General features: G+C 28.5%; 1 protein-coding gene across 4 annotated transcripts; it reads right to left on the bottom strand.

The window, feature by feature from the left end:
• Nucleotides 1-5,006: 5,006 nt before the first annotated feature.
• On the bottom strand, nt 5,007-26,799 carry stac (C2 and C2B_Munc13-like domain-containing protein staccato). 4 transcript variants are annotated; one of them, XM_018543832.1, is made up of 19 exons: nt 26,768-26,799; nt 25,290-25,725; nt 18,681-18,939; nt 12,096-12,260; nt 11,798-11,976; nt 11,175-11,219; nt 10,626-10,785; nt 9,945-10,468; nt 9,646-9,795; nt 9,435-9,572; nt 9,159-9,350; nt 8,784-9,078; nt 8,264-8,622; nt 7,920-8,109; nt 7,522-7,828; nt 6,746-6,829; nt 6,138-6,261; nt 5,832-6,025; nt 5,007-5,468 (listed from the first exon to the last, which is right to left on the bottom strand). In XM_018543832.1, the coding sequence occupies exons 2-19, from the start codon at nt 25,388-25,390 to the stop codon at nt 5,374-5,376; spliced, it is 3,561 nt and encodes a 1,186-aa protein (XP_018399334.1). In that variant the 5' UTR covers nt 25,391-25,725; nt 26,768-26,799; the 3' UTR covers nt 5,007-5,373. The 4 variants fall into 4 exon arrangements, with proteins under 4 accessions (XP_018399334.1, XP_018399333.1, XP_018399335.1 ...); XM_018543831.1 differs by lacking the exons at nt 25,290-25,725; nt 26,768-26,799 and adding exons at nt 19,846-20,004; nt 20,565-20,639; XM_018543833.1 differs by lacking the exons at nt 6,746-6,829; nt 25,290-25,725; nt 26,768-26,799 and adding exons at nt 19,846-20,004; nt 20,565-20,639.
• Nucleotides 26,800-27,486: the final 687 nt, after the last annotated feature.

Below are 27,486 nucleotides of genomic sequence, written 5' to 3'. Positions count from 1 at the left end.
ATTTAATGAATGTATGGATAAGAGAGAGACAGAGAGAGAGAGAGAGAGAGAAAGGGAAAATAAAAAAAGATTTAATTAAAATACGTTGCTATAATTCTTGTTTATATAATCCGTTTCTTAATAGCATAATTGATCGTTATCGACTCTGCGGTATGTAATACTTGTAAATCAAGTGTAGACGTTTGATATATAAATACCATATATTTGTCAAATTTACAGTCTAATTAATAAACGTGACAGCGCACCGATATGCTGTATGTCAATAAGTGTCGCTATGATTTTACACACTCGTGAGATAAAGTCTTTCAAGCCTTTAATCATAGTTTCGTCACAGTTATTCTATAAACTATCCGTGGAACACTGTGTGTGTATATATAATATGACACTTTTATATCGAGAACAAGTTTAAACGCCAATTGAACATTTTTATATCCGAGGAATTTATATTAGAAATACATATAAGTCTTCAATTGATGTGAAAGTTTTTTTTTTTGTTTCTTTTAAATTTGTTATCTACAAGACTATTACGCGAAAAAGTGTCAACGAAGCCATGTTATATTGACCGAATAATTCAGGGATAAGTCTTCTTTCAGTATTTAAAAGCAGCAAAAAAAAGCTTTCTTATGCGCTTACGTCGCACGCATGTCGTGTACAGTGTCACTTATGCTAATTTCAAAAACCTTTTGAATCCCGACGTAGAGGGTTCCGAGGGGTATATACGAATTGTTCCTATACGGATCTTCGTGTCAGCGTCTCGTCACTGTCACGAGGGATTAAAATCCGGTTTTCGATTCATGCTGCACCCTGCCAATGAAAATAATAACGTATGGGCGCGCGCACGAAACGTGCTTGGCGCACATACGGCGCACGGTGAAGCGTATTGTAGGCCAAGCGCGATATTCGTCGTTGACGCCGCGCACTTTCCGTTCGCTTTGTGCCGCCCGTTGCCATAGGACAAATACGGCGCTTGCCGTATCACTGTCGATTTAATTGCAATTTCCCAAAACGCTAGTGAAAATTGCCTACCCCGGATTCACGTTCGAGCCCTCGGGGATAGAAATAACGCTTCTTCCCTCAAGCCGAAAACGCGTTACCGCGTCCGCTTCACCAGCACACCGTTTTCCGTGATAAACGAATATTAACGTTTCGAATACTAAACGGAGGGCATAAATGTGTTTTAATTTTAATATCGCTATTTACATTGTACACATATAATTATAATGTTGTGTATACCTTAATATATCTATTAACGTGTTTAGTTGTGGAATTGTTAATATGACTTGATTACCGATAATGGTATAAATATTGACACATACATATTATACATAAAAGTTCTATAGATATATTGTATAATAATGAATAAAATACGAAATATAATATTTATTTAATATACATATTCAATATATATAATTTATATGTATGTATAAATATTTTCTGTATCTCTCTCTCTACTTATATTTGTGTATCTATTTAGTAAGACACATAGGACAATTACATTTCAATGAATAATTTACAAAATGATGCAAGCTTTAAATATTTCTTATATTATATTTAAAATAAATAATAAAAATATATATATATACATATATAACGAAAAATATGTGAATGACTGTTTTTCTTTTTTTATGGAAAATTTGGTTTGTATCTCCGACATATTTCCAACGAACTTTATGTGCTGCAATTAACAGACCAAAATACATAGACTATGCACAGAGAATTCATAATTACCGAGAATGCCGATTGAAATTTCACTTGCTGTATAAAGAGTTAAATGCAACCGAATTCGACTGCTCTTCAGTAAATATACGCTGTACATTGTGCCGTTTTGAAATCATTTTGATTGCACACGCACTCGGTTGCGTACGATTGTTATTGATCAATAATCATCATCAGCCGGCTTACGTAACGCTATTGTATATCGATCGGCATTCTCAGCAATTATGAATTCTATACATGCGCTATTGCGTGTAGTCCACATATTTTTATTTTTTTTTTTTAAATATTATTTGTGTTAATCGCAGAGCACATAAAATTCGAGGAAAATATGTTGGAGACACATAGTCAAATATTAAACAAAAGAAAAAAGCAGTCATTCATATTTTTTATTTAACGAGATATTTCCATTTAATTTAAATGATATTTTTACCATTGTTGTAAATTTTAAATTTAAAGGAAACAATAGAGGTAATTGGATCCCGCGCATTGCGTATCAAAATTTTACCAAAATTTGAAATTGTACGTTATTCATGAAATAATAATAATAATAGTATCAAGCCATGTGAAGATCGCAATTCCACATTAGTTGAATGCAGCGAGCGTTGTTATAAACAGTGTCATTATCGTTCTCATGAATGCCAAATAACAACCATCACGAAAATGCAACATTAGCGGTAGCGTTGCGTTTATTAAAAAAAAATGTTTATTAAACACTTATTACAAATCTTTTTTATTACTTTTAACGTAAAATGAGTTTTTCTAATTTGAAAGTTGATATAAAAATTGTCTAAACTTTTAGATACTTCGAAATAAAACTTACTATATTATTAATGTGCAGTTTGTATTCCATATACGCAAGTTATACGATCCTCTTTCCTCTTTATTTTTTTCTCTCATAAATTTATATGCTATTCCACGAAGTGATATCATCTGATATATAATCACAAACATAGTTATTTCCTCAAAAGAGGGTTCGTTAGTTCAACAGTGAATAGTATGCGGATACGAAGATTAAAAAACAGACGTTTCTTGTAACATCGTAAATGAATAAAGGTCCTAAAAAAGTTTCGTGTATAATTTGTGTTGTAAAATTTATAATGGAACATAGTTATAAATTTTACGACGAGTAATTTAACTAATCATTTAAAGAAAAGGAGAGAAAAACAGTTTGTCAATATGTAATAAAAGAAGATGTTTACAAATATATTAATCATCTGTTATGTTGGCAAGAATAACATAAAAGAGAAAGAAAAACATTTTTAGTTTTAAAATATATATTTTCTACTACAATTTTTAAATAAAGAACTAATTTATTAATATCAATATACATGCAATATCAATTAGTTTTGTAATTTTTTATTAAAAGTTAAGTTACAAAATAGATGTTAAATAATTTAAAATATAGGGATTATTTTTATATTTTTTATTTATTTATTAAAGAAGAAAAAAAGAAATTTATTCATTATATCGAAATTTTGAAAGTGTACTTGTTATATAAAAATTTATTAAATATTAAAAAAATTAATAACTTATTAAAAGTTATTATATAAAATATAAATTATATTTCACATACACGTAATTTTCCTTATTAGCTTATATATTGAAATAAAGCATTTGTAGAGAGAATACTTGCGCCATCTATCCGATGAATAACGTACTTTTTTCCAATTTCAGCATGTAAAAAATCATTATAAAATTACTGATTGGATAATGTACATATCATATAATTTTGTTAATAATTACCAAAATAATTTTGTTTTTTTTTTTTAATTTTATTTAATAAAAAAAGTATAAGAATAAGAGCGTGCCCATATTTTAGATACAACCTGTTTACTAGCGCCTCTATGTACACAAAGCGTACAAATTGAACTATGTAGCCACTGATATATTTCCGGTGGGTAACACATCCTCAATCCATTTTTAATTCTTTCTTTTAATAAAACTTTAAATAGTTAATCAAATATTTATTTTAAAAGAAATTATTATAAATCTTTTTTTTTAATATCTAAGACTACATTCCAAAAAACGTCCTCTTCGAGGAAGATTTTACTGTATATATTATAGTATACAAGTTACGTGTACTATATATATATTTCGAGTAAATTTCCTCGGAGAGAACATTTTGGAATATATTCTAAATATGTAATAGAAGAACATAATTTATATCCATTTTGATAAAAAATGCATTTTTACAAATTAATTTATTATTAAAGTTTCTAATATTATCTAAGGGAAATAAAATCGCGTAATTAATTTAAGACATCAAAAATTATGATTTTAATTTTAAAGCAATTTGATCTTAGTATTACAATTATTTTTTACTTATTTTTAACGAAATTTATTATCGATATATATTATTTAATATTACACGTTTATACATATATTAATTAAATAGCATATTTATCTAAATTAACACAAGTTGTTATACTTTTATTTAACTTTAGTAAAAGAATATTATTAGAACAAATTACAAAAAAAGAAGATTGAAAAAATTGGAAAATTATTTAAAAATTGAGTGTGTGTATTATATATTATTTGATTAAATATTAAACAAATAATTTTTTCACTAATCTAATAGTACTTTTCCACAAATATTTATTTAATCAAATAGAATTATATTATGCGAGTCATCACAGAGAAAATTAGCGCGCAAAGTATATGATAATCCGTTTATGAAAATATAAAGAAAGGAATATTCACTTTACCTTAATTAATATTCACTGTACCGTTAAGTATGTCAAACATTAAACACGGTTAACATGCGCCGTGCGATTATTGCTTGTGTGTACGTACGTACGTAACACAGAACGAAATTGATGACTATGGTTGTGTTATCCACGATGGGAAGACACTCAAGTGTACTCTTGCGCATATATTTCTAACATAGCCAATGAGAACGTAACACTATTTATCATGATTGCTTTTAATTTGTTGTAAATTGCATTGTATAAAACACTAAAATTGTTATTAAAAATATACATACAAAATACAAACAAAAAATGTTGTTAACGATAAAGTTATATTTTTTAAATAAAACAGTATAATGACAGTGAACAATAATATACAAAAACTGTATAATGACACATAGAACAATAATATACAATATCAATTATTAAATTATTTAATATTATTAAGATCTATATATACAATATGTTTCACTTGTTGAGTGTATAAGGCAATATTTCTTGTACATATATAAAAGACATTTCCAAATTTTTGTTACATTACAAATATAATTTATTGTTTAAATTATATTATAAAAATATTTTTGAGTATGTATTATAGTTGTTCAACATGATTTTATTACTTTATAATAAATATAATTCTACTTCTCTCTAAGTAGCACTTACTCAGCCTTACAGTTTTCGATTAAAGTTTCGAAATGCGTTATTGAATAATTCTCTCGAAAGTATAAAAACGATTGAAACTGTGCACAGCCTTAAGACATTTGTGAGCTTCGTTTTGTGGACTTTATAAAAATACTCTGACCGAAGCACGTTTATCAAGAAATATTCACAGCGACTTTTGATAAGGCAGGTCGCGATATTAACATTGCCATGCCTTGTACAGACTGAGTTGCGTGAATACATTTTGTATTGCGTATTTTCGAAAATTATCCAAACGTAGATCAATGTCAAAGTTGACGCTCCACGTGGATCATTTAGTATTCGCTTTGATATTAAGCCTTGAAATGAAGTCCATTGCTTGATGGTCTCCTTTCCGATGCTCCAATGCGCGAATGATGTCCGTATCTTTAAATGAATACAAAGTTATATTTAATAGGTCATTTATATGAATAATTAATAAAATATTTATATTTGTATAAATATTCGATAAATATATGGGTCCGTATTCAAAATGCGCTTATAACAATGTTGGCGCACATTTGACATATAGTTTACATTACATATGTTATAAAATTTCAGAAATAAAAGCGCACATTTATATAAAAGCGTGTTCTGAATACGGGCCATATTCTGTATAATCTTCAAATTAAAAAATTAAGCTGTAAGAATGTGGTCTATAATTATTATCACTAAAATAGAGTAACCCGATAATTTTCTGAAACATATGTAATAAAAGCTAATTTATTATTTCATATCATTATTACATACTTTTTTTGGTTGGACGCGAAAGTTTTAAATGAATTTGATCTAACATTGTAAAGCCAGTTTCAGGTTCAGTGTCAGGAATCTCATTAAATGACAGGAAAGCTTCAGCCATGAATCTTGCTCTAAGAAAGTCCTTGTCTTTTAATTCAAATGCCACTATAGCGTTCTCTACAGCTCTTTGATCCGGAGTAAGAGGACTGTAAAGTGTTAGAATTATTTCTCTCATAGTATTTTATTATATTTTTTAACTTCTATTTTACTTCATATTCGTAATAATTTTAAACAATAATGATTAGCTATATTACTAACATGTTAAACGTTTCGTCGAAAAGGGGAAACTGCGTTTCCTTCTGCACATGCGTCTTAGGCGTCTTAATTTCGGCAAATTTCTCCTCAGGTAATAATCTGATCTTCACGTAGGAATCGCATTTACCTGTAATAGATACAGAAAAATCATATTTTATATAATACGATTTATAATATTCGTAAAACCCACTGTGAAACTTTTCATGCACGGTGATGATGATTATCAATGCCCTCGCAATTCTTATCGGTGAGGTTCATTAACAGTAATTTAGTTTTATATAGAAATAATTAATTTTAATTAACAATTTGTAAATTATATTTTTCAGATATACGATAATAATAATAATAATAATAATTTTAGAAAACCTCATAGATAAAAAATTGCAAATAATCGACGTAAACAATATTCTATGACAATCTCCAATCTTTTTGAGCCAGGAAGACCACTGTTTTCATTAGAGATTATTTTTCTACTTTTATAAATACAAATACATATTTATTCGTGCCATGCATTCCCAAAATGCTATTTTCGCGACAGCAAGCAATTTGACAGAGAATTATATATAATTGATGAGGAAGAATTTCACTTTGTATTCTACACTTTTACATACTTGTCTTCCCTTCTTTGACTTTTTGTTTAGATTTTGAATGCAGTTTACGCTCGAGAGTAGACAGCTTGCTTACAAAATGCTTGCCTATAAAATCGAAAAAAAAAAATGTCATTCTTCCCTCTAATTTTCGCGACTTTTTTACCAGCGATTGAATTTATCTGAACTGATACCTATTATATTTTTCATCAAAAAACCAAACAAATGTTATATTTATTATTACGATTAATTAGCTTGTGAAATATCTGTTTCGTATTATTTAATTTAATTTAATTGAAATTGAATTATAAACAGCTCAAATAAATTAACAAATTAAAATTAACAATAAACCACCCAGGTCAAGAATAAATTGAGCTTAATAATGGTTGTTAAATATATCTATAAATTTATTATAATGATAACATTAATATACGGTACGTTTCGACTTCACAGAGTCCTCATCAGCCGTAAAAAACCCCTTAACAGTTGAAACCAATTTCCTCTTAAGACATCCGAAATTACTACGACCACACTATATGTCCTAACTGTGCAGATGGTCACTGGGAGGTTTATTGTTTATTTTAATTTATTAATTTAATTGTATCACCAGAACACTTCTAATTATCAGATAATATTATATCTTCTTCTCGTAACTGTAAAACTTCTTATGTTTATTTAAGTTAATTAACAATTTTCGTCCAATAACATTTTTATTGCTTTTGCAAACATCAATTTTAAAGTGTGTAAAAAGATCCTGTCAACTTTTTATATTTTGTTATAAAAAAATTTAATTTGCTCACCATTGCTGTCCATACATCGGAGATTTCTGGCATTTAGAATCTGGATGTTCAATAAATTATCAACAAAATATGCTTTGATGCTGACGAGACCGTAAATAGGTTCTTCCATTTTCTTCTGTTCCTCTATACGTTCTTGATGATAACGATGTATGAGCTCAGCAGTCTCAAGTCCATGTAAGTTTAGGAGACGTTCTATTTTTTCCAAAACCTGAATGTTTGTTGTTTCGTCAGCACCAAGATTAAAGAATCGGATGAGCGTATGAAGAGTTTTATGCAAATTCGAATAAAATGCTGGTGGTCGTCGTTTCTGTAAGCAACAATTATTTTATGAAACAATTGAAACCTTTTATAGTAAGCAAAGAATGTGATTGTGTTCTTGATTGATTGTGTGCATTTACCTCTAAATTAGTGTTGACTAGATCATACAACGTTTGTGATATGATTTCCCAAATCACATGGAGAACTCTGTTAAAGTTGTCCTCGTTGAGATTATCATGCAAAATTGCAAGATTACTGTCTAAATACTGTAACAGTCGATCCATCGCGTTGCTAGTTGTGTCAATTAATTCGGCACCCTCCATGAGATACCTGAAAACTCAAATTATTTATTAAAATACTTTATAAAACGTAAATAAATTTTAAAAAATTATTTACATGTACCTTTTATAAAATTTCTTATAATTGTTACAAATTAATGATAATTTAAAGTAATTGATACATTTTCTCAGTTATATTTATGTACCTATTCATTGCAGGAGCCATTTTGCTGGCTACAACTTCCAACAACTCTATGATCTTGTTCTTCACAGTATCTGTGGCATTGTTAATGATAAGCTGAAGAGTTTGTCGACAACGATCAGCCTCTTCATGAGTCTTGTGCTCTCCTAAAGCATCTATAATATTCTGTAATCCCAAATCCTGAGCCAGCGGTGCAATCGAAGTTCTGATATAATCGATATTATTAATAGCAAAGCACCAGGCCGTCGATATTGTAAAACGTTTTTCATAAACGCTACTCTGCGAAAGTTGTTCTAATTCCGTTGTTATCTCCGCTTTTGCTGCCATTTTATCAGCATATGCCATGGAACACTTACAAATATCCTACAAAACAATTAATTATTCTCTATTATAAATTGCTTAAAGTTTATCTTTATTGTAATTTCAATTTTATCTATTTGTCTATAATGTATTATACTTTTCTTATTAACAACACACGCTATATATCAATTATAACTTAAATATGTCAAAATTTTTAAACTTACGTCAATAATTCTTGCTATGAACGTATAAGAACCTTCAACGTCAGGCCACGCTAGCTGCGTCCAAAAAACTTTAATTTGATAAAATGTTGTTAACGTATCTACAGCGCTTGAACTATACTGAACGCTACTGTCAACTGGTTGCAAAGTATCAATTTCGACTGCTCTGTCGATGCGTTTAAGTGCTTTATACACTGCGATTTCCAGCCAATGCGCGACACCGCCCTTAAACCAATCGTAATAATTTTGTATCTTCATATTCTCTAATTCTCCTTCGGCACAAAGTACTTGACCAAGTCTGTAAATTGCATATAGAAATAAGTGAAATGTTTAAAATGTGCTTAAGTAGATAAATTTTTTAAAGTTATGTAAACTCACGTGTCATATCTTTGAAGTGCAAGGTAAAGTTCGAATAGAGTCGTGCCCAGGCTCAATTCCGCATTATCAGTGCTATCAACTTCAATTCGTTTCAATCTAGCACATACGTCCTCTATAATGATCATGCACATATCACTGATTCTCTTTTCATACGCAATATACATCATTCTTGCATATGGAATATTGATTTTCCTAAAATTTGTAATTAATACTTAAATATCGTTTATTGAATACACTCTGCGGACATACAACATCTTATAAGACAAATCGACTTACTTTATGAATATTTTGTCATAATAATCAATAGCTCTTTGTAAATCTGCTCTAATTAGTTGAATTATTTTAATGTGATACCTAAGCGCGTCTTCATCAGATTCTGTTTCAGGCATATTATTGCTTAATATATGTTCAAACCTAGAATATAAAGTGTGTACTTGTAGTTTATTATAGCAAAAGAATAAAAGTTTATGCACTTTGTTTTGCTTACCATTCAGCACAACTTTGTACAATAGTATATTCTAAACCTTGGAGTATGTCTATTTTTAAATCTTCAGATTCAGGAAACCAAAAGTACATTTTGGTCGGAAAGAGTTCAATATCTTCCGGAACTTTTAAAGATGATATAGATGATAATACCCTAAAAAAATCGAAATTTTTTTAACAGTTTGATTTTAACAATATTTGAAGCATTTCTCTCTTTTTATATTAAATATCATCCAAACATCTCATTATTAATACAATCACGTGTTGTAAAATTAATAAAATTGCAAGAATATAAGTAATTACCTTAAAATGGAAGTTAATTGGATTATCGTATTTTGGTTCCCTAAAATCAATTTTCTAATTTTTCGTACAGTGTTTAAGCATGAAAATACAATTTTCTTTGTGGCTTTCCAAAAGAGTTTAGTTTCATCAACGGAGAACAGACCACTATCCATTGGTCTAAGCAAATTGACTATAAGTTCATTAAAGATTGTAAAACTTAATGGATGTTCCTCGTGGATCCTTGCGTATTCAATCCATTGCGCTAGAGCGAGATTCCTGGCTAGTAAGCCACGTTGCGCGCTATGTTGAAGAATGAGCGCTTCTGCTGGTCCCGACCAACGACCACACCAGCAATACTTTTCAATTTTTTCCATTTCAATCTCATGAAGCAGCAGCATTCTTAGCAGGTGCCTGTGTTCTTGTGCGGCTACTTGTGCATTATGTTCTGCACTAAAAGCTAATCGAAGCTTTACAACGCCACGACGTTTGGACTTATTTTTTTTGTCTAGAGCGTACCACATAGTATGACCCGTTGTGGGTATATCCTAAACAAATATAAACATATAACATACGTACATTTGTGATACTATAGTTATTTAATATTAAAAAAATTAATACAATGTTAAAGTAATGTAATATATTTATAAAGTAAGATTTATGTATTAAAATATGCTTTAACCCTTTAAATAAATTTTATATTACCTTCAAAGATATCCGACATCGACCAATGAATTCATTATTATGACTACCAGTTGTAGCTGTTACTGCAATTTCTTTGGCTAATTTAACTAAGCCACGAACACCTTTAATATCTTTAACTTTACTCATTTTTTCAGGCACAGTTTCGGCAGCATCGAAATCCCTAGAAAACATATGTATATATAATATAAGTTTGATTAATAATTAATAACACAGGCCAACATGAAATTTGGTCTAGAAACAACTGTATGTAACCCCGAAGGTTTTTAACATACTAAAATCAAATCCATAGACCAAAATTGCTCCATCATGTCAAGTTTCTGAGATATTCTAATCTAAATGTTCCAAAAAGACCTATTTCAGACATTCTTAAATTAAAATATCTCGATGTAATGAAGTAATTTGGGCTATAGATTTGATTTTAGCATGTCAAAATCTTTCGGGATTACATATTGCCAATTCTTGATAAAGAAAAAAATATTTTTTGTAGGCTTATGTAATTAATAATAATAATTATACAATAGACAGCAATGTGTATAACGTATGACTTACCATACTTCAAGATACAAATTGTCATTTTCAGGGTCCTCCAGCGGCCTAAATAATAACATATACAATATAAAATAGATAGAATATTATAATTATATCTAATAAATTTTTTAAAAGTGTAAATAATCTTAGGTTTTGACTCTAACACAGTATTTAATTAATTGTTGTATTTATATGCAATTAATTACTAAAATTAACTACTAACTATATTAAAATATTTAATATGTTTATATCCTCTTTTAAATATTTTTTTTAATTAAAATTGGTATAGTATGTTAAAGATTTTTCTTTATTAGAAACTGTTACCCTTTCGAAATTCGACATTTTCAGGTTACATTCAAAATTCATATTATTAATGTATTTTAATAATTTTTTATTAAATTTAGGATATTAAAAATGTCCTAAATCAAGTTTCACGATAATCACATTACATTTTTTAAATTTGAATTTTAGAATTTTATTATAAATTTTATTATAAATTTAATTCATTGAGGATCCAGAAAATCCTTAAAAAGCAAAATTTGCTTTTAAGTCTTTTTTTAAAGCGTTTTTGTCCACAAAAGATTAAAAATATAATGTAATGCAATTCTTTTACAAAAGTAGAGAAACATATATATCTTACTCACAGTTCAAAGTGTTCTTCCCAAATTGGACTTAACGTACATGTTTTCACGGCAGTATTATATCTTCTAGTAGGCGCTGATTCGAGATAAAGGGCACAGAAAGGATCACTTTTTCCATTCGAATCTTTGGGGACTAATTCTTTGGCTTCGATTACTTCAATATTAAGATGCAATTCTGGTGGCTAAATATGAGCAAATGTGATAAAATTTTTTAATGTATACAATATGATAAAATTACAATGACATATTATTTAATATGTCATTGTAAACTGATTGTAAAATAACTATAAAAATAAACTACCTCAAGATTTTGCGTTTGTTCCAACACTCTCTCGTGTGTTTTATTATCAATTTTGAAGGCACTTTGTAAATAGTTCAAAAGAGTTTCTTGACTACATTCTTTTGAAACGTCGAAGCCAATTTGATGTTGTGTCATATACACTAGTGCAGCATAAAGTTCTTCGATCTGTGGACAATACATTATGTTAATAAATAACGTCTTAACAAGGTAGAAAAACTTTTCAAGAAATATATATGTAATTAAAATGACTCATGGTACTCTCATTCAATCATAACATCAATTACAAATTTTTTTTCGAAATTCATGAACAAAGATCTGTAGTAATACTATAGATATTTATTTAGTTATATATGCTGTACTGAAATTGAAAAATTGTTTTTATTGGTTACTTTCTTAGAATCAATTAATTGTAGATAATTGTTAGTACATTTGATTATTTCTGTAAATCATTATACAACGATAATATAAATGTGTGTATGTGTGTGTATATATATTTCATATTTTAAATTTGAATCTAAGTAGTGCTTTTAATTACCGGATTTTCTAATTGTTGTTAAAAAAATATAATTTATGTATATGTATATCTACACATAATGTATGTAACATATGTGTATATAATAAATACAAAATAAAATACAATTTTTCAAATCAGTAATCAAAATTAAATACAGTTTAAAATGAAATAATAATTTTTAATTTGTATATTAGTATTTTTTTAGAATAAAGAAATTAAAATATTGTAGCAAAACGGAAGTGTGTATTGGAATAAATACGCTATGTTTAAAAATAAAAAGATATATAAATCAATAAAACACTAATGTAATTTTCAAATAGAAGTATTAAATTTATATTTTCTCGAATAAATGTCTTTATAAATTTGTTTTATTATTTATCACAACCGTCTGTAATGTTCAGACTCACCGTCATGGATTGTAAAAGTGCATTAGTCCTACGTTCGATTTCAGCCTTTGGCACTCCACAAAATGTATTTCTCTTACGGTTGAGGGTGTTTGTCCCTATGGGCGATCTATATCGCCGATCCTTATGAGGATTTGTGCTCACCATGTTAAACCTCATGTAATTATTCACTTGTCGATTCACGAATAATAATCACACGGACTGTCGTATAATTACATTGAGTTTTACACATTTTACAATTTTTACGTAGTTCTTTTGTGATTTGCACTATTTGTGTTCAACGTCCAATCATCATTAAATTTATGGCTAAATCATAATTTTTTTTACATTAAGCGATGCACCAACAATTTTCTTAGACGATTCGTTTCGAACAGCTGTGACTTAGACGATAACGGATAGAATATCTAGCGAAAAGAAATCTAGAACGGCGCGACAATGACCCGTGGAGATGCAAGACAGAAGATCATGTTGTTCGGTAAGAACAATGACGTTCATGCACCAGTGGTCCTAGTTTCAATTAGACGTTGGACCTGCTCACGCAAACGCATCAGACCTTGCGTGAGGACAAAGAATGCCGCGCACTGACCCCTGTACACTCACATTCGATGTAAGAGAGGAGAGGGGTAATAAAAGTGATTGCTTTAACTAATAAAGATAGTTTCCCGAAAGTATTTTATGCGTTATTAATGACAGAGGATGCCAATTTATCGCATGCACGATCGATGAATTTCGTTGCGGTATTAAATTCACTTCGACGGCCAAAGATGAACTTTCACGATGGCCACGACCTTTCTTATCGACAATATACTGAGTCGTCGCATATTCAATCGTTTGTATGCATAATCAACGATTGCCATCAACCGTGGCACGCATAAATCGTGATGTTATAGAATTAGTTGATATCTACAATGACAGTCTATAATATAAGCATGCACAAGTATGCCAATTGATGTGAGAATGAAAGATAAATTTAAGGTAAGATTTATATATATATATATATATATCGTTATTGAAATTTTCATCATATTATATTTTATATAATTTTATTTGTGCACAAGAGAGAACCGAAAATAAATTACGTTTCTATTTTTAGCATGTATTACAATGAAATTTTCTTGAATACAATTTTTTGACATTTCTAGATAAAAGAATTTATTATCAAATTATCAGTGTAAAAACATGTTATTTTATAAAAGTTTACGTTCTTTAAGAAAACAAATAAATTTTAACCCATGCTGTGACAAATTTTAGATTGTTAGTGAACACTGAAGATTACCTATATCGATTAATGTGTTTTACTAACAACTTAAAAATATGTGAAAAAGTTTACTATTATATAATTAAATCTTACATTGCTGCTTCAATGTTTTTAACAGAAAGATGATCAGTGATGTGATAAAATGTAATATGCTTAAAATAGCTAGTATCAAATCATCGATTTTAAACAGGTATTTTCTAAATAAACTATCTGCACACACATGCTATAATATTTTTTGAAATAACATAATGATTATGAACTTTGGAAGTTTAGTATAGATAATTTACGCGAAATTATTAAAATTCCAAATTATAATTTTAAAACAAATTGTTAAATAAAACTATTAAATTAAACGTTTCTAAAAAACTATATGTATTAACTTATTATAGGTATATTTAATATATTTTTGATTGCAGTAATAGACTGTAATACTACATCAACGTATTATTATATCGAGTTGTTGAAATTAAAGTAATTTTTTATAGACTTTACATGTTTTGTTGTTCATATAGAAACTTTTAATTTTTAAAGAAGATGATCCAATTAAGAATTTTGTATGACAAAACTAGAATTAGGACATAACCTTCAATATTAATGTTTACTGGCAAATACAGTTGCCAACAGCAATTGACTCTGACAGTGAGATTAAATTTGCAATACGTCCGAAATACATTACTAATAAGACGAAATCTTCTAAAATAATAAATATTTAATATGGTTGATAATTAATTCTTTATTAATTTTTATTACATGTATTATTTATGTCGCGCTAATAATTTTTAGATGTGTGATACAAAGCTAGAGTGAGAGATTTTAAGAAATGAATATCATGATTGTGTGTATAAATAGTCTGAAAACAATAGGCGAATCTGAACATGAAAGAACTATGCCGTATCCCGTTTAGAGTGACCCACAGACCAAGTGCAACTACAATGCGTTCATACGTTCGCACAATTACGTCCAATGAAAGTTGATATACTAACAATTAGTTCATTGGCCATCAAGGCACATCGAGATACCCGTTGTATGATAATGGAATGTACGAATGTATGAAGATAGTTTTGTCCTTCGTATTCCGTCCTCGTTTAATTTTCGTAGAATTATGCAATTTTGAGACGGTCCAACTCCTTACGCCCACTCCAATACCAATTCTATTTTTCGACGAGGATGAGTCCGTTTAAAACGTCAGTTACTTTACCTCATTATAATGATCATAATTATTCTTTGCAATACTAATACAATAATTTATAATATATATATTATTTTTATGTGCATAACTGTATTATGATGGAAAAAAATTCATTGATGCTGAGTTTTTCAGTAGAAATATCTCGCGATAAAATAATCACAGAAAATATACTGATTTATGTTTGAAGAAATCTATTAATAATAAAATTAATTAATAAAAAATAAGAACATTACTGTAGATATTGAAAAACAGACGATACTGTGTTATAATTTGTTTCATTTTTAAACTGTGTTCCTGACAATTTGCCAATTTTTCAAGAGCCTATCGAACAGAAAAAGAAAGTAGTCTGGTTTTCTGAGTTATTTATTTTTATAAATTCAGCTTATCAAATTCAAAATATCGAAATGTTGTAGCTTGTTTTAACTGTTTAAATTTAATAGTTTAAAAAATTATATTCTAAAAAATTATATTTATAATATGTATTGTTATCATATTATTATTATATTAAATTGACATTTATTAATAACATTTTCTATTATTTAAATAATTCTTTGATTTTTTATTAAAGTTTTAATTTTGTGTTACGGTTTAATATTATTTTTGAATACATGTATACGCGCGCAATTGCTTATTAATTATGTTTAAACATTTAATTTTAAATTAAAATTGGTTTATAATATAATGAAAATGTCGCACATATTTTATCAGTAATATATTTGCAATTATCTTGACGATACACATTTACTTTTTTAAAGTAGCACATTTATACCACAACAAGTAAAACTATATTTCACTTAACATTACAGAACACACATTTCTTGCATACCTCGCCGAAGATTTTTGATATATTAAAATTCTCTCTCTAATAATTTGAAACGAATTAATTTAAGGGAAACTTGCTACTCTCTTGATAAATTAAACCACTCACTAATTGTATGTAGAAAGATATAAATAATTTCACTGGAAGTTTTATTCTTCTAAAATTTCTTGACAAAGATATATTTTGAGAATTGATAGTACAATTAATCGGATGACAACATCTCTTCTTTAGCGATGAAGCTAAAGAAGATGGTCAGGATAATCAGCGTGAGAAGACAAGACAGGAACTTTACGAAGGCGAGCACCATACTGCCAGGAATAGATGGACCAACAGATCAGAGTCGTCGTACGTCGACTAGACGACTTTGTATTAGTGGATTTGCTAACGCACGAACACGTGGATCTCATTTCAGATTGAGTTTAACTGCTCGATTAAGCGTAAGACATAACACCCTAGTGTACAGAGAGTGTACAAACGGGTATTATACAGAGAGAAAATTGCTATCGATTTTGAATCAAAGTCCGACTTTGAACCTCCAGAATAAGCGATTGTTCTTGAATTAATAAAAATTTATTGAAACATTTGATTGCGTATGACATCATATACAGAATAAAATATATGAAAGAGTATATTCACTATATTAATGAATTTCTTGTAATAAAACTATTTATGATTACAGAAAGTGATAATAAAATATTATTCCGTAAATTGACTATAATTTGTATGAATTAAATTAACACTTTTATACTTAACATCGATTATAGTGTAAATAAAAACCTAACGCGATAATAAAATAATTTAATATATTTCACGTTAGACTTACACATCTTTCTTCTTTTATGTCCATTTTAGGAAAAAGTGGTTTGTCGAATTCAGATAAGTGTATTATTTTGAAATAAACCGATTTAAAGGTAAAGCTGAACAAAGAAAATTGTGACAGCGTTTCGCATGGCAACGCAAGGGAGCGTCTAACTTCGACTAGCTTCCCTACCAGACTGAGACCTTTGGAAAAATCAATATTGTTACCGGTCGTTCAATCGCGGTAGGACGTGCAACAACATACAGAAAATATGAAGTTTCGATCTCACGAACAAGAGCATAAATGATAAATGCTTATTACAAATATAAAAAATTAATTATGTTTTGCAGTAATAATCCAGAGAATATCCTCAGCGTAGAATTACGAATAACAAGTTTATAAAATAGTTTATAAAATAGCATCTCATGCGTGCTTATGAAGATGACGACAAAATAACGAGAAATATTGTTTATTAATTTATAAGTGTACCAAATCTATGAAAATTTTTAACGTTTAAATCGTTTTATATGTTGCTATAAATAGTTTTTAGATGAAAAGAATGATTTTGTTAAAGTATCTAAATATTTAGCCTGATACAGATCTAAAAATAATTTTAGTCAATTATCAAAATAATTATGTAGGATATATTCAAACTGATTTTCAGAATATCAAAATTTTTTTACATCATTGTGTACTATGGTATTCTACATAATTATTTTAACAATTTTATAAAATTGTTTTATGTAAATTATATTTTCATATCTGTATAGCTAAATTTTTACTTTATAGCAAAATCATTTTGCTTTTCCTTTTTATAAAAAATTTTTTTCCGACATTTGTTAAAGATATAAATCAACGATAAGATATGTTTTAAGAATTTAATTTTATTTCAAGAAAATTAATGCAATTATCACCTTAAGTTATTTTGCCATGTCGACGAATCTGTTTTGAATCAGACTGTGCAAGTGTATAATGCGTTATATAAAAGTTCTTCAAAATTATAAACAAAGTCGTTTTGATCTTGAACAGAATACCAGTTATCTATTGACGTAGGTGATGCGGTAGAGAGCTCGAAATATTTTCAGGCAACACTTCACATGCCGTTAACATGTGAGAATTTGTTCTCTTGCCGAAAGAGTAGTCATTAATATTCCGAAGTAGACGATGAAATAATTTATTTCAAATTAGAATCTCAAAATGGAACGATAATATCGTCTCTAAGAGAAGAGCTATCGTGCTTCTGGTTTTGACAGTGCATTATCGATCTCAAACTCTACACTTGACTTTGAAATCTGAATATAGTTATTTAATTTCACCACGTTTATATATCCGGCTTTAAAAAAAAAATAACTATTTTATTTTGAAAATGCTATTGATAATAATAAGATAAAATTTCCAGGTAGAGCAAACTGTCATTTGGATATCTTTAATATTATTTTGACATCAAAATGATGACAAATAACGTCAGATTACTACTGGAATTGCAGTGTGATATTTTATCATTATTTAAATAAGAATTTGTTTATAAGAACTTATGTGGTCTAAAATTTACAATTTACCTCACGTCATATTAGTAATTAGTTTAAGATTTTATTACTCACGTTTAAGCCCATCGATTCGGCCAAAAAATTTCGAGCGTGTTCATTTTCATCTCTGTCACTGTCAGTTTCCAGTAAGACCTCAGTTACTTCATCGATACTTCCTTCTTCATTTAAAGTGCTGTCTTCTTCTTCTTCTTTTTCTTCCTCTGTTTCATCCTTCTTTTCTGGAAGCGGACCTTCTGCTTGTTCCTGAACGCGAGCTTTTTCTGCGAGCAGCGTGCCGAGATTTTCAAAAAAGCCGCCATCTGATTCTTGTATTCTAAAATCAGATATTATGTTAGATTAATAATGAGTTATTATAGTAGTTTCTAAACTTCAAAATTACAAAATTTCGAGTCTTTTGAATATTTTAATAAAATTTTTTTATAATGTTTATTCCAGTGAGAAATGCCAATGGAATTGACATTGGAATCGAATTGATTCCATTGTTATTTCTCACTAGGATGTGTTATGATATCTACGTACATACATATTATTACAAGTATTCAACAATATTAAAATAGCAAAGTTACTTTCACTAATACATTAACAAAAATAGTTTAAAAATATCCTAGTGCACATATAAATAACAAATTCTAATTTATTCTAATACATGTAATAAAGTTGGTATTTATGTGAATGAATGTAACATATGTATATTTAGAAGCGTATAAATTTGTACTTTTACACTATTATAATATAAAATTAATATAAAATTTACATGGTAAAATAATTTAATAAACTTAAATATACTATATAGTGCTTTTTCCAATGCTATGTCTAGCAAAAAATGCTTTATCAAATTAATATCGATGTGAAATTGATAATTACGACACCAATTTAACATTTATTTTGACATCTAATTAAAGATCATAATTTACTAATTTTATTATTATATGGTTATTTAGAAAATACTTGTCAGTGGGGTATTCATAACGAAATGGGAATATAAATAAATCAGACTTTGGGAAAGAAGAAAGGTGGAAATATCTGGGGAAAACTTTTAAAAAATATATCGGATGCGAACACATACATCTGCGAGCACATACATCTGTGTATGCAAACTAAAAAGCATGGCTTGGAGCTTCCGAAAAGCGCATAAAACATTGTAATATTACTGTGCCAAAACGCAGTGCAAGCTTTTCTATCAATGGACATTGCGCACACATGACAATCTCGTTTTCACCTTTTGCTAATAAAGTTGAATGCCACAAATTTCCAATAGAATCGCGCGACGGTTACTTCTTTCACTTCTGGCTTTTGAGACATTCGCAAAGCAGCGATCGCATAGTAAGGATGTTTCTCGTCCAGTTTTTCAAAATGCGCCATTTTCCTTTTCTTAGTCCTTTAGCAAAAACACAACACGTCTTCTAATGAAAATTTGGACAAAAGATCGCGTTATACCGTTAAATAAAATTAATTTTTATATTTCTTGCATTTAAACTTTATTTAAAATTTGTCCTTGACAGTTTTAGATATTTTATTTTGAACTGATATATTAAACATAATAACAATATATAGATTTATTTTAAACTGTATAATCTTTTTTATATTAAACGTTATTGTTATCAGAAACATGAAAAAATGTAGTTGCCTAATATCATTGACTTTTTTGTTTAAATTAATAATAAGTTTTTTATAATAAATATAATTTTATAAAATTAAAACTGTATTATATGAAATCAATAAGTAAATCGTTTACAAAAAATTTGAACGTCTTTTTACACATTCGCACTGTTCAACTGCACTTCGACAGACTTCTGTCACAGAATGTAATACCTCTATTGATAAGACAAAGCAATTCACTGTGTATTAACAAATATCACTTCCAAAGAACTTTTCCTGACAATATAACATGCAAGAATCAACTAAAGATAACCGAAACTAATTGACGTTTATGCTCACATTTCAGTAGACTGGATATTTTCTTAGGTCTAAGTTATCTTTTAGAAGCTATATTCTCGTTCCGCGGCTTCGTTTATACTGACTATCATAACACTACGGCTTGGTCATATAAACTGGGAACTTAATTATACAATACTTTCCCGGTTCGGAGAAGGATTCCCACATGAGTTGCTTGAAATTCCCATGTTTGTTAATTACAGCCTACAGATTCTATGGAATTAAAAGTGTTCGTTTAAGTTTGTATGAACATTTTTGATAAATACATATTGGTCCAGGTCTGTCTACAAACTGAATAAGGATTTGATTGGAAACCGCAGGTAGCAAGTAGGTAGCGATTGGAAGTAGGAGGAACCAGGACATGAGTGGGACTTGATTATACGAATAGTTAGCAAAGATATTAAAATACGTTGTTTGGTTCGAACGGGCGTATAATTATAATTATACCTGTCGTAATAATAATGACAATATTTATACGTAACTGATAAAGGATAATTGTGATTTACAAGTTTTACAACAACATTTAGTTGCATAAAACTATGATATTATGCAATATTTACTACTGTCTATGTGAATTATCAATTTCTAAAACAGTATTTTAGTATTTTTTAAATATTCTTTTAAAAATTTACAAGTGCATTGTGTAATTAAATTTAAACACATAATTACAAACGCGGTTATATAATTAAATTTAAACAGTTATGTGTCATCAGATAAGATAACTTCAGAGATAAGCTGGAATTTATAATGCGCTAAATAATTAAGCTTGTCATGTCTAATTTACTTTTCTTTGTTTGTTGCTCATTCCAATTAATTTCAAGAAACAATTTATGTATTTGTGTAAGAAATTAAAAGACAAAATAATTAGTTCAATGACTTCAATCGAACGTATGTCCTTTTTAACAAAAAAAAGAGCATAAAACAGTAAAACACTCAATTAATAAATTTAATATTTTTGTTAACAACTATGGACATTAAGAATATATTGTCATATACATTTTGTGACCTATAAACATTTACAAAGATGAAACAGGAAATACGTTCTTAAATTATAGAACAAGAAGAACAAGAAGTAGATGTTCGTTAACTTGCGTCACTGCTGCATTCCTTTTTTTTTTTAAAGCAAAGCATTGCAATCCTTCTGAGCCTCTTTTATTCTTAACTCAAGAACGAAATGATTCATGGTATCGCATGCCACTTGAGTATCTTGCGGTCGACCAACGGTTGAAAAACATAGATTTATCCGATCTTGTTTTAAATATATTTGTATCTCATCTACTTTTAACCTCTTATAGTATAATTCTTATATATAGTATAATTCTTATAGTATAATTTAGAAGGTTAGATGATCCAGCGGAGTTGTCTTTCCAATCAATAATCAATTTTAATATAAATTGATCTTGTACGGATCACAAATTGTTTTACACGGTGCTAATTTATGATCTACTTATGTAAAATTCGATGAAACGAATCTTTTATACGAACATATTTATTTTTAGAATTTATTTAAAATTTATACGTTACATTTTTATTTAGTAGATATATAAATATGTTTATATTCAATCACTTTGTTGATCGACTTAGAATAGTATTTTGTATTTCAAGTTTATCTACATAATAAGGATAAAGTCTATTGTGATATAAGCTGTAGCCTTCAATAAGCTAAATGACCTCGAAATAATACTGCCAGGCTCGAACGTTCGTGTTTTCAACCTCAAATTTGTCAATAATAATATATTACCTATGACGTAAATATGTAATGTATTTGTTATTTTATCAAGAGATAAAATAACCACTTAGATTAAACGTTTTTAAAGTAATTTACGAATTTAATTTTGTTAAAAATATTTAAAAAGTGTTTTGTTCTTTTTGTATTTCATAAACATATGACATTTTTAAATCTCTTTAAATCTTATACAACAAGAAATTGAGAACGTTACAATAAGTTTACAAATTCACAACAGTACGACAGTTACGTAATATGTACAATTAACATGTACGTAACATATTTATTGGAAAAAAAGCTACTCCAAGCACTCGACAATCACTTTAGCAAACTTCAGCAACTGTTTGATATATGTATTGATGATATCATAATTTTGAAAGTTTCAAATATAAAATGGTATTAAAAAAAAAAAATTTAACAAACTCGCATCAAGCTCACAACAAATTTAAACGAATATCTATAAAGAAAAATAAGAGCCTAGCACGTTGCCCGTGCAAATAACTTTAATTGTTCAATTATAAAAATTATATATAGTTATTTCCAAACGTTTCACAGAACCACTCAGTAATCAAAAGACTTACACAATTCAATCTTTCTCGTCTTTGTTCGTATTTAATTCCGCATTAACATAACTCGACTTAACATTATATTTACACCTCGAAAGGTTTCCCTTGTTAGTTAATTATTACTCATGATTGAAAACTGGGCTGCACACTTATATGAGAATATTTAGCAAAAGTGCACTTTTTCAGATAAAAAAAATTCCGGCTGCCTGGAGGTTAATAAGATTGTTAAATCGATATTGGCTCGGTCATTTGGTATGTAATGCGAAAGTAAGATGAATATGACAAAAATACAAGAGGAATACGTAGAAGAAACATCACGTTCTTTTAAACAGATTCACATATAATGGGTCTATCGATAAAATATCATTTTCTAAATTTAGTCCTCGCTTCTACTTCTTTTAATGTGAATCATTTCTGATAGTAATCTTTTATTTAGCATTTTTTCTTCGTCCAATATTTCAACATTTTCCCAATCAAATTTGTCGGATAGTTCCATTCTATGATCTGTGATAACGGAGGATTAAGTCGTGCTCCTGTTAACACGATGTCTGTGTCAACGTGTCTTTGGTAAACGTACGACCTTACACAATCCTTAAAATTTATTTTATAAACTACGTTGGAATGAGACCTTTATACAATATCTTTACAGATAGCTTCTTAGCCATAAGATTTACAAGAAATCGTAGATATTTACAAACAATCGTACCTCTTACGATTCATATGCACAAAAGTAGAATACTAGTCATAAGTTCTTACAAGTTTTACGAGAACAAGTTACGGGTCTTACAACTTTGCTTAGAATTGATCTACAAGTTTTAACAATTCTCGCAAGTCATTCACCTAAAGCGATGATCTAAGGTGCCTTTCCACTTCTTCCTCATCAAATTGCCCATCGAGGAAACCCAGGGAATTCCCTCGATCCCACTTATGACGTGCATTCACGCTATTTTGCGCCGCACGTCATTAAATTGTGGAAGACCGTGGGAAATATAATAAAAATAGAAACAAACACGACGTTATGCTTTCTAAGAGAATGTACTATTATATCATAGAATACATTAATATAGTATACATTTATAACTTTTTGTCTTGTTGTAATTAATTTTATTCTTGTAAAACATTTTTTTTATTGTAAAAGCATTTTATGGTAATTAAATATGTTTTGTACAATAAATATGTGCATCAAGTATATATTGTGTTTGTATACATATTATTTTGCTTGAATTATAATTATAATTATAATAAAAATATAAATTAAGTAAACATTAATTATACCTACGTACATATATATTATACATATAATAAATATACAAATAAATGTGCGTATATAACAGATAAGTATATAATACAATTATGAATATTAATAATACAATTATAATAAACTTGAGAAGCGCTCAAAAGTATATTTCGGTATTTATATACCGGATACAAATTGCAATGCGTGCGTTAATAAATTATTTTTATTGGTACTATCAGATTATACTTGATCAAATTCTTTCACAGATGGTCGATTTCATATTCCTCACGCAACGTCAGTAGTTAATTATCTTTTATAAAGACGTCACGGGAGGTAACTATGAATCATATAACGTATGTCGTACCGACCTTGGACACCAGATCTTGTGGAGCAGCTACACATATATATAGATGCACCTATACGTTTTGCCTACAGGTATAGAACTCAGACCTGTTAGTCGCCACGTAGTCCCTCCTCCGAACTCTCAATGTTAGTCTCATTCTATTAATAGAATCTACATACGCGCCTAAGTTACAGACAATTTAATTTGAGGTTTTACCAATGTGTTAAGAGCACACATCCCGTTTATCGTAGTGCATTATCATTAATCATAAAGATTATGAATATGCAGAGCTCATCGTTATCGACGCTCTAGTTTCATGCCAAAAATGAAGTCATACTTCATAACATCGTGTTGCTTTTCTTGATGTCATAATTTAATATTACTTTCAAATATTTTAATAATTTGAGCGTAGCAGATAAAATGTTTATATATTATCAATTTTATCTGTTAATTGTTGCACCACACGTTAAAAATAAATTGTATTAATATCATAATTTTTTTAATGTATTTTTTCTTTATTTGATTAGATTAATATTTTTAACGTTAGAAGAATCTTATTTTATCCTTATATGCGTTATTTCAAATCAAATATTATTATGAATAGGATATTTAATTTTTGTATAAGATTATTTTATTAAATAACTTTAAATAATTATAGAATTATTTAACAGTGGTTATTCTATTACTCTATTACTGTAATATATTTAGCAATTTAAATACATACTTTGAATAAATAATATAAAATTTTCTATAGAAAATTTAGTGTTTTTGGTCAAAGTAGGTACGTGAAAAGTATATGAAATACAAAATAACTAAAAGTCAACGTAAATAATAAAACGCACTGAAATCCCTTTACCTTATTTCGTGCTCCGATTTTTCTTTCTTCTCGTTTTCTTTTGCTAATTTTTCTTCTACGATCTTGTGGTAAAAACCTTTCCACATAGCTTCTTCATCCATCTTCGCTTGATTTCCTTTCTCTCCCAATGAATCAGAATGCACTTATATGTGATTTAGTATTCTCCAAGAACTTCACCGTTATTTTAAGCATTCGATTTTTCTATAGTTACCGAATTTATAGAAAGTTGTATACGTACATTAATTGTGCACTCACAAAAACATTCCTTGTTAGGTATCAATCCCGTGTACGTAAGAAATTTAAGTATATTTTGCAACGAAAATATGCCGGCTGGAGTTATAAGCCTGGTATAGGTGCAACTAGTAAGCGTTCCATTTATTCTTGAATGGAACATTCAACCATTCACTTTACTTGATGATCGCCCGATAGATGGCACCTATTGTCAAGTCAAGAAATCATTTTCACTTCTTTTACTCGTTATGTACGTTCTATAAAGCTTTTTTTTTATTTAAACAATTTTAATTTTACAATATTATTTTGTCTATAAGAATTTTTCTTATTTATTTGAAAATATATTTTTTTTCTTAAATAATGACACAGCTTAGAGAGGATTTATTTCTCATATATATTGAGAGCTATGTTCAAAATTTATCTATGTTAATTTATATTAAATTATTAAATGGATCGTATATCTATAAGAGTTTTGCTGGTATTTTCTAATTTAATTTTTAACTCTTTATTTTTTGTATTCCCCAAAAGAAATGACAAAGAATTAACTAACTAGTCAGACAATTGGCATAAAAAAAATTAATCCTAGAAAATTAGTGAATATCTAAGAAAGATTAAAATTTATTGCATGTTTATTCTTTTTGACTAACATTTTAATAAAAATTAAATAATTAGCGGAAGAAATTTTTGCTCGGTTTATTTTATTTGTGATTTATCTGTGTAAATGTATACAAACGCCAGGCTAATTCAATAATCATCTGAAACACGCAATTGTGTAAATGACTCAACATTCGTGGAGTTTGTTTTGTCTTTTTTCTCGATGACATCATTTTCTGTAGGTGATCTATTTGTAGGCATGTATAAGATTAATATTGTAGAATCACGGATGTAGAAATGCATTTCTTACGTTCGATATTACGTAAAATATTGTGTTACTTCTGAACTAAAATTTACTTAGCAGGAAGATATAGGTATATAGTTAATTTAATTAGAAATATAAAAATAAATTAAATAAAAAGTTTTTTTTATTAATAAACACTGACATAACGGTATTCGATCAGCCAGTACACTTTAAAAAAACAAAAAGAATTTAAGAAATATATAATATCACTTTTATCATTAATTATAATAACTGCCTTTTCAGAGAGAGAATTTTAGTTATATTTATATCTTGTGCGATTTTATTTTATATCGTAGACACTGCAAGACAGATACGCAAACGCACTCTATTACTAATTCTAGGCCAGTACCTGTGCAGGAATTGATTCCTGCTAAAAGCTGCTATCCAGACTGACGTCGCGATCGTTGCGGTTCTTGAACGCAGGCGCCACGCGCCATTTCGCTATACATACATATATACATACATACATACGCTACAAATCCGTTGAAGCAAACATCAATAATGTTTCTGCGGTATTATTGCGCGGAAATAGGAATGCTGGCTTTAATCTTTATCGGACATTATTTTATTTTTTCATAAAAATTATAAAAATAGTGATTATTGTTTTTCTGGAATCTCTCAAAAATAAACCTTGTATCTCACACACATACACACACACATACACTCAACATTATTGCATCATGTTATATATGAGGCAGTATTAATGTCCGTTTGAATGAAAGCATAAATTTTCCATTTTTATGATGTATGTACATCAATAGATAACTTGCAACAAGATAAGTTTAACTGAGCGTATAAGAAATATTTTCTATTGTTCACGGTAAATAATATGACGTTTGTCTGAAAAAATCTACATAAAAGCGAACTAGTTATCTGCAAACATAGTTAGCTCAAACATGCGTTGCAAATTGATATTTTTGTTTCTATTCTTTAGTAGTGTATTATTTTTCATTTTATATTACAATAACGAATAAACGTACTATCAATAATCAATGTTCTTTTCTCTTTATAATTTTTTCAGAGATTAATATATTTTGTGTGATAACGGAGAGTATTTATCATAATGAG

The sequence above is a fragment of the Cyphomyrmex costatus genome, unplaced genomic scaffold, assembly GCF_001594065.2.
Source record: "Cyphomyrmex costatus isolate MS0001 unplaced genomic scaffold, Ccosl1.0 scaffold4, whole genome shotgun sequence".
Lineage (NCBI taxonomy): Eukaryota > Metazoa > Arthropoda > Insecta > Hymenoptera > Formicidae > Cyphomyrmex > Cyphomyrmex costatus.
The sequence above is the reverse complement of the archived record's forward strand: the minus strand, read 5'-3'. Positions and strand labels throughout refer to the sequence as shown.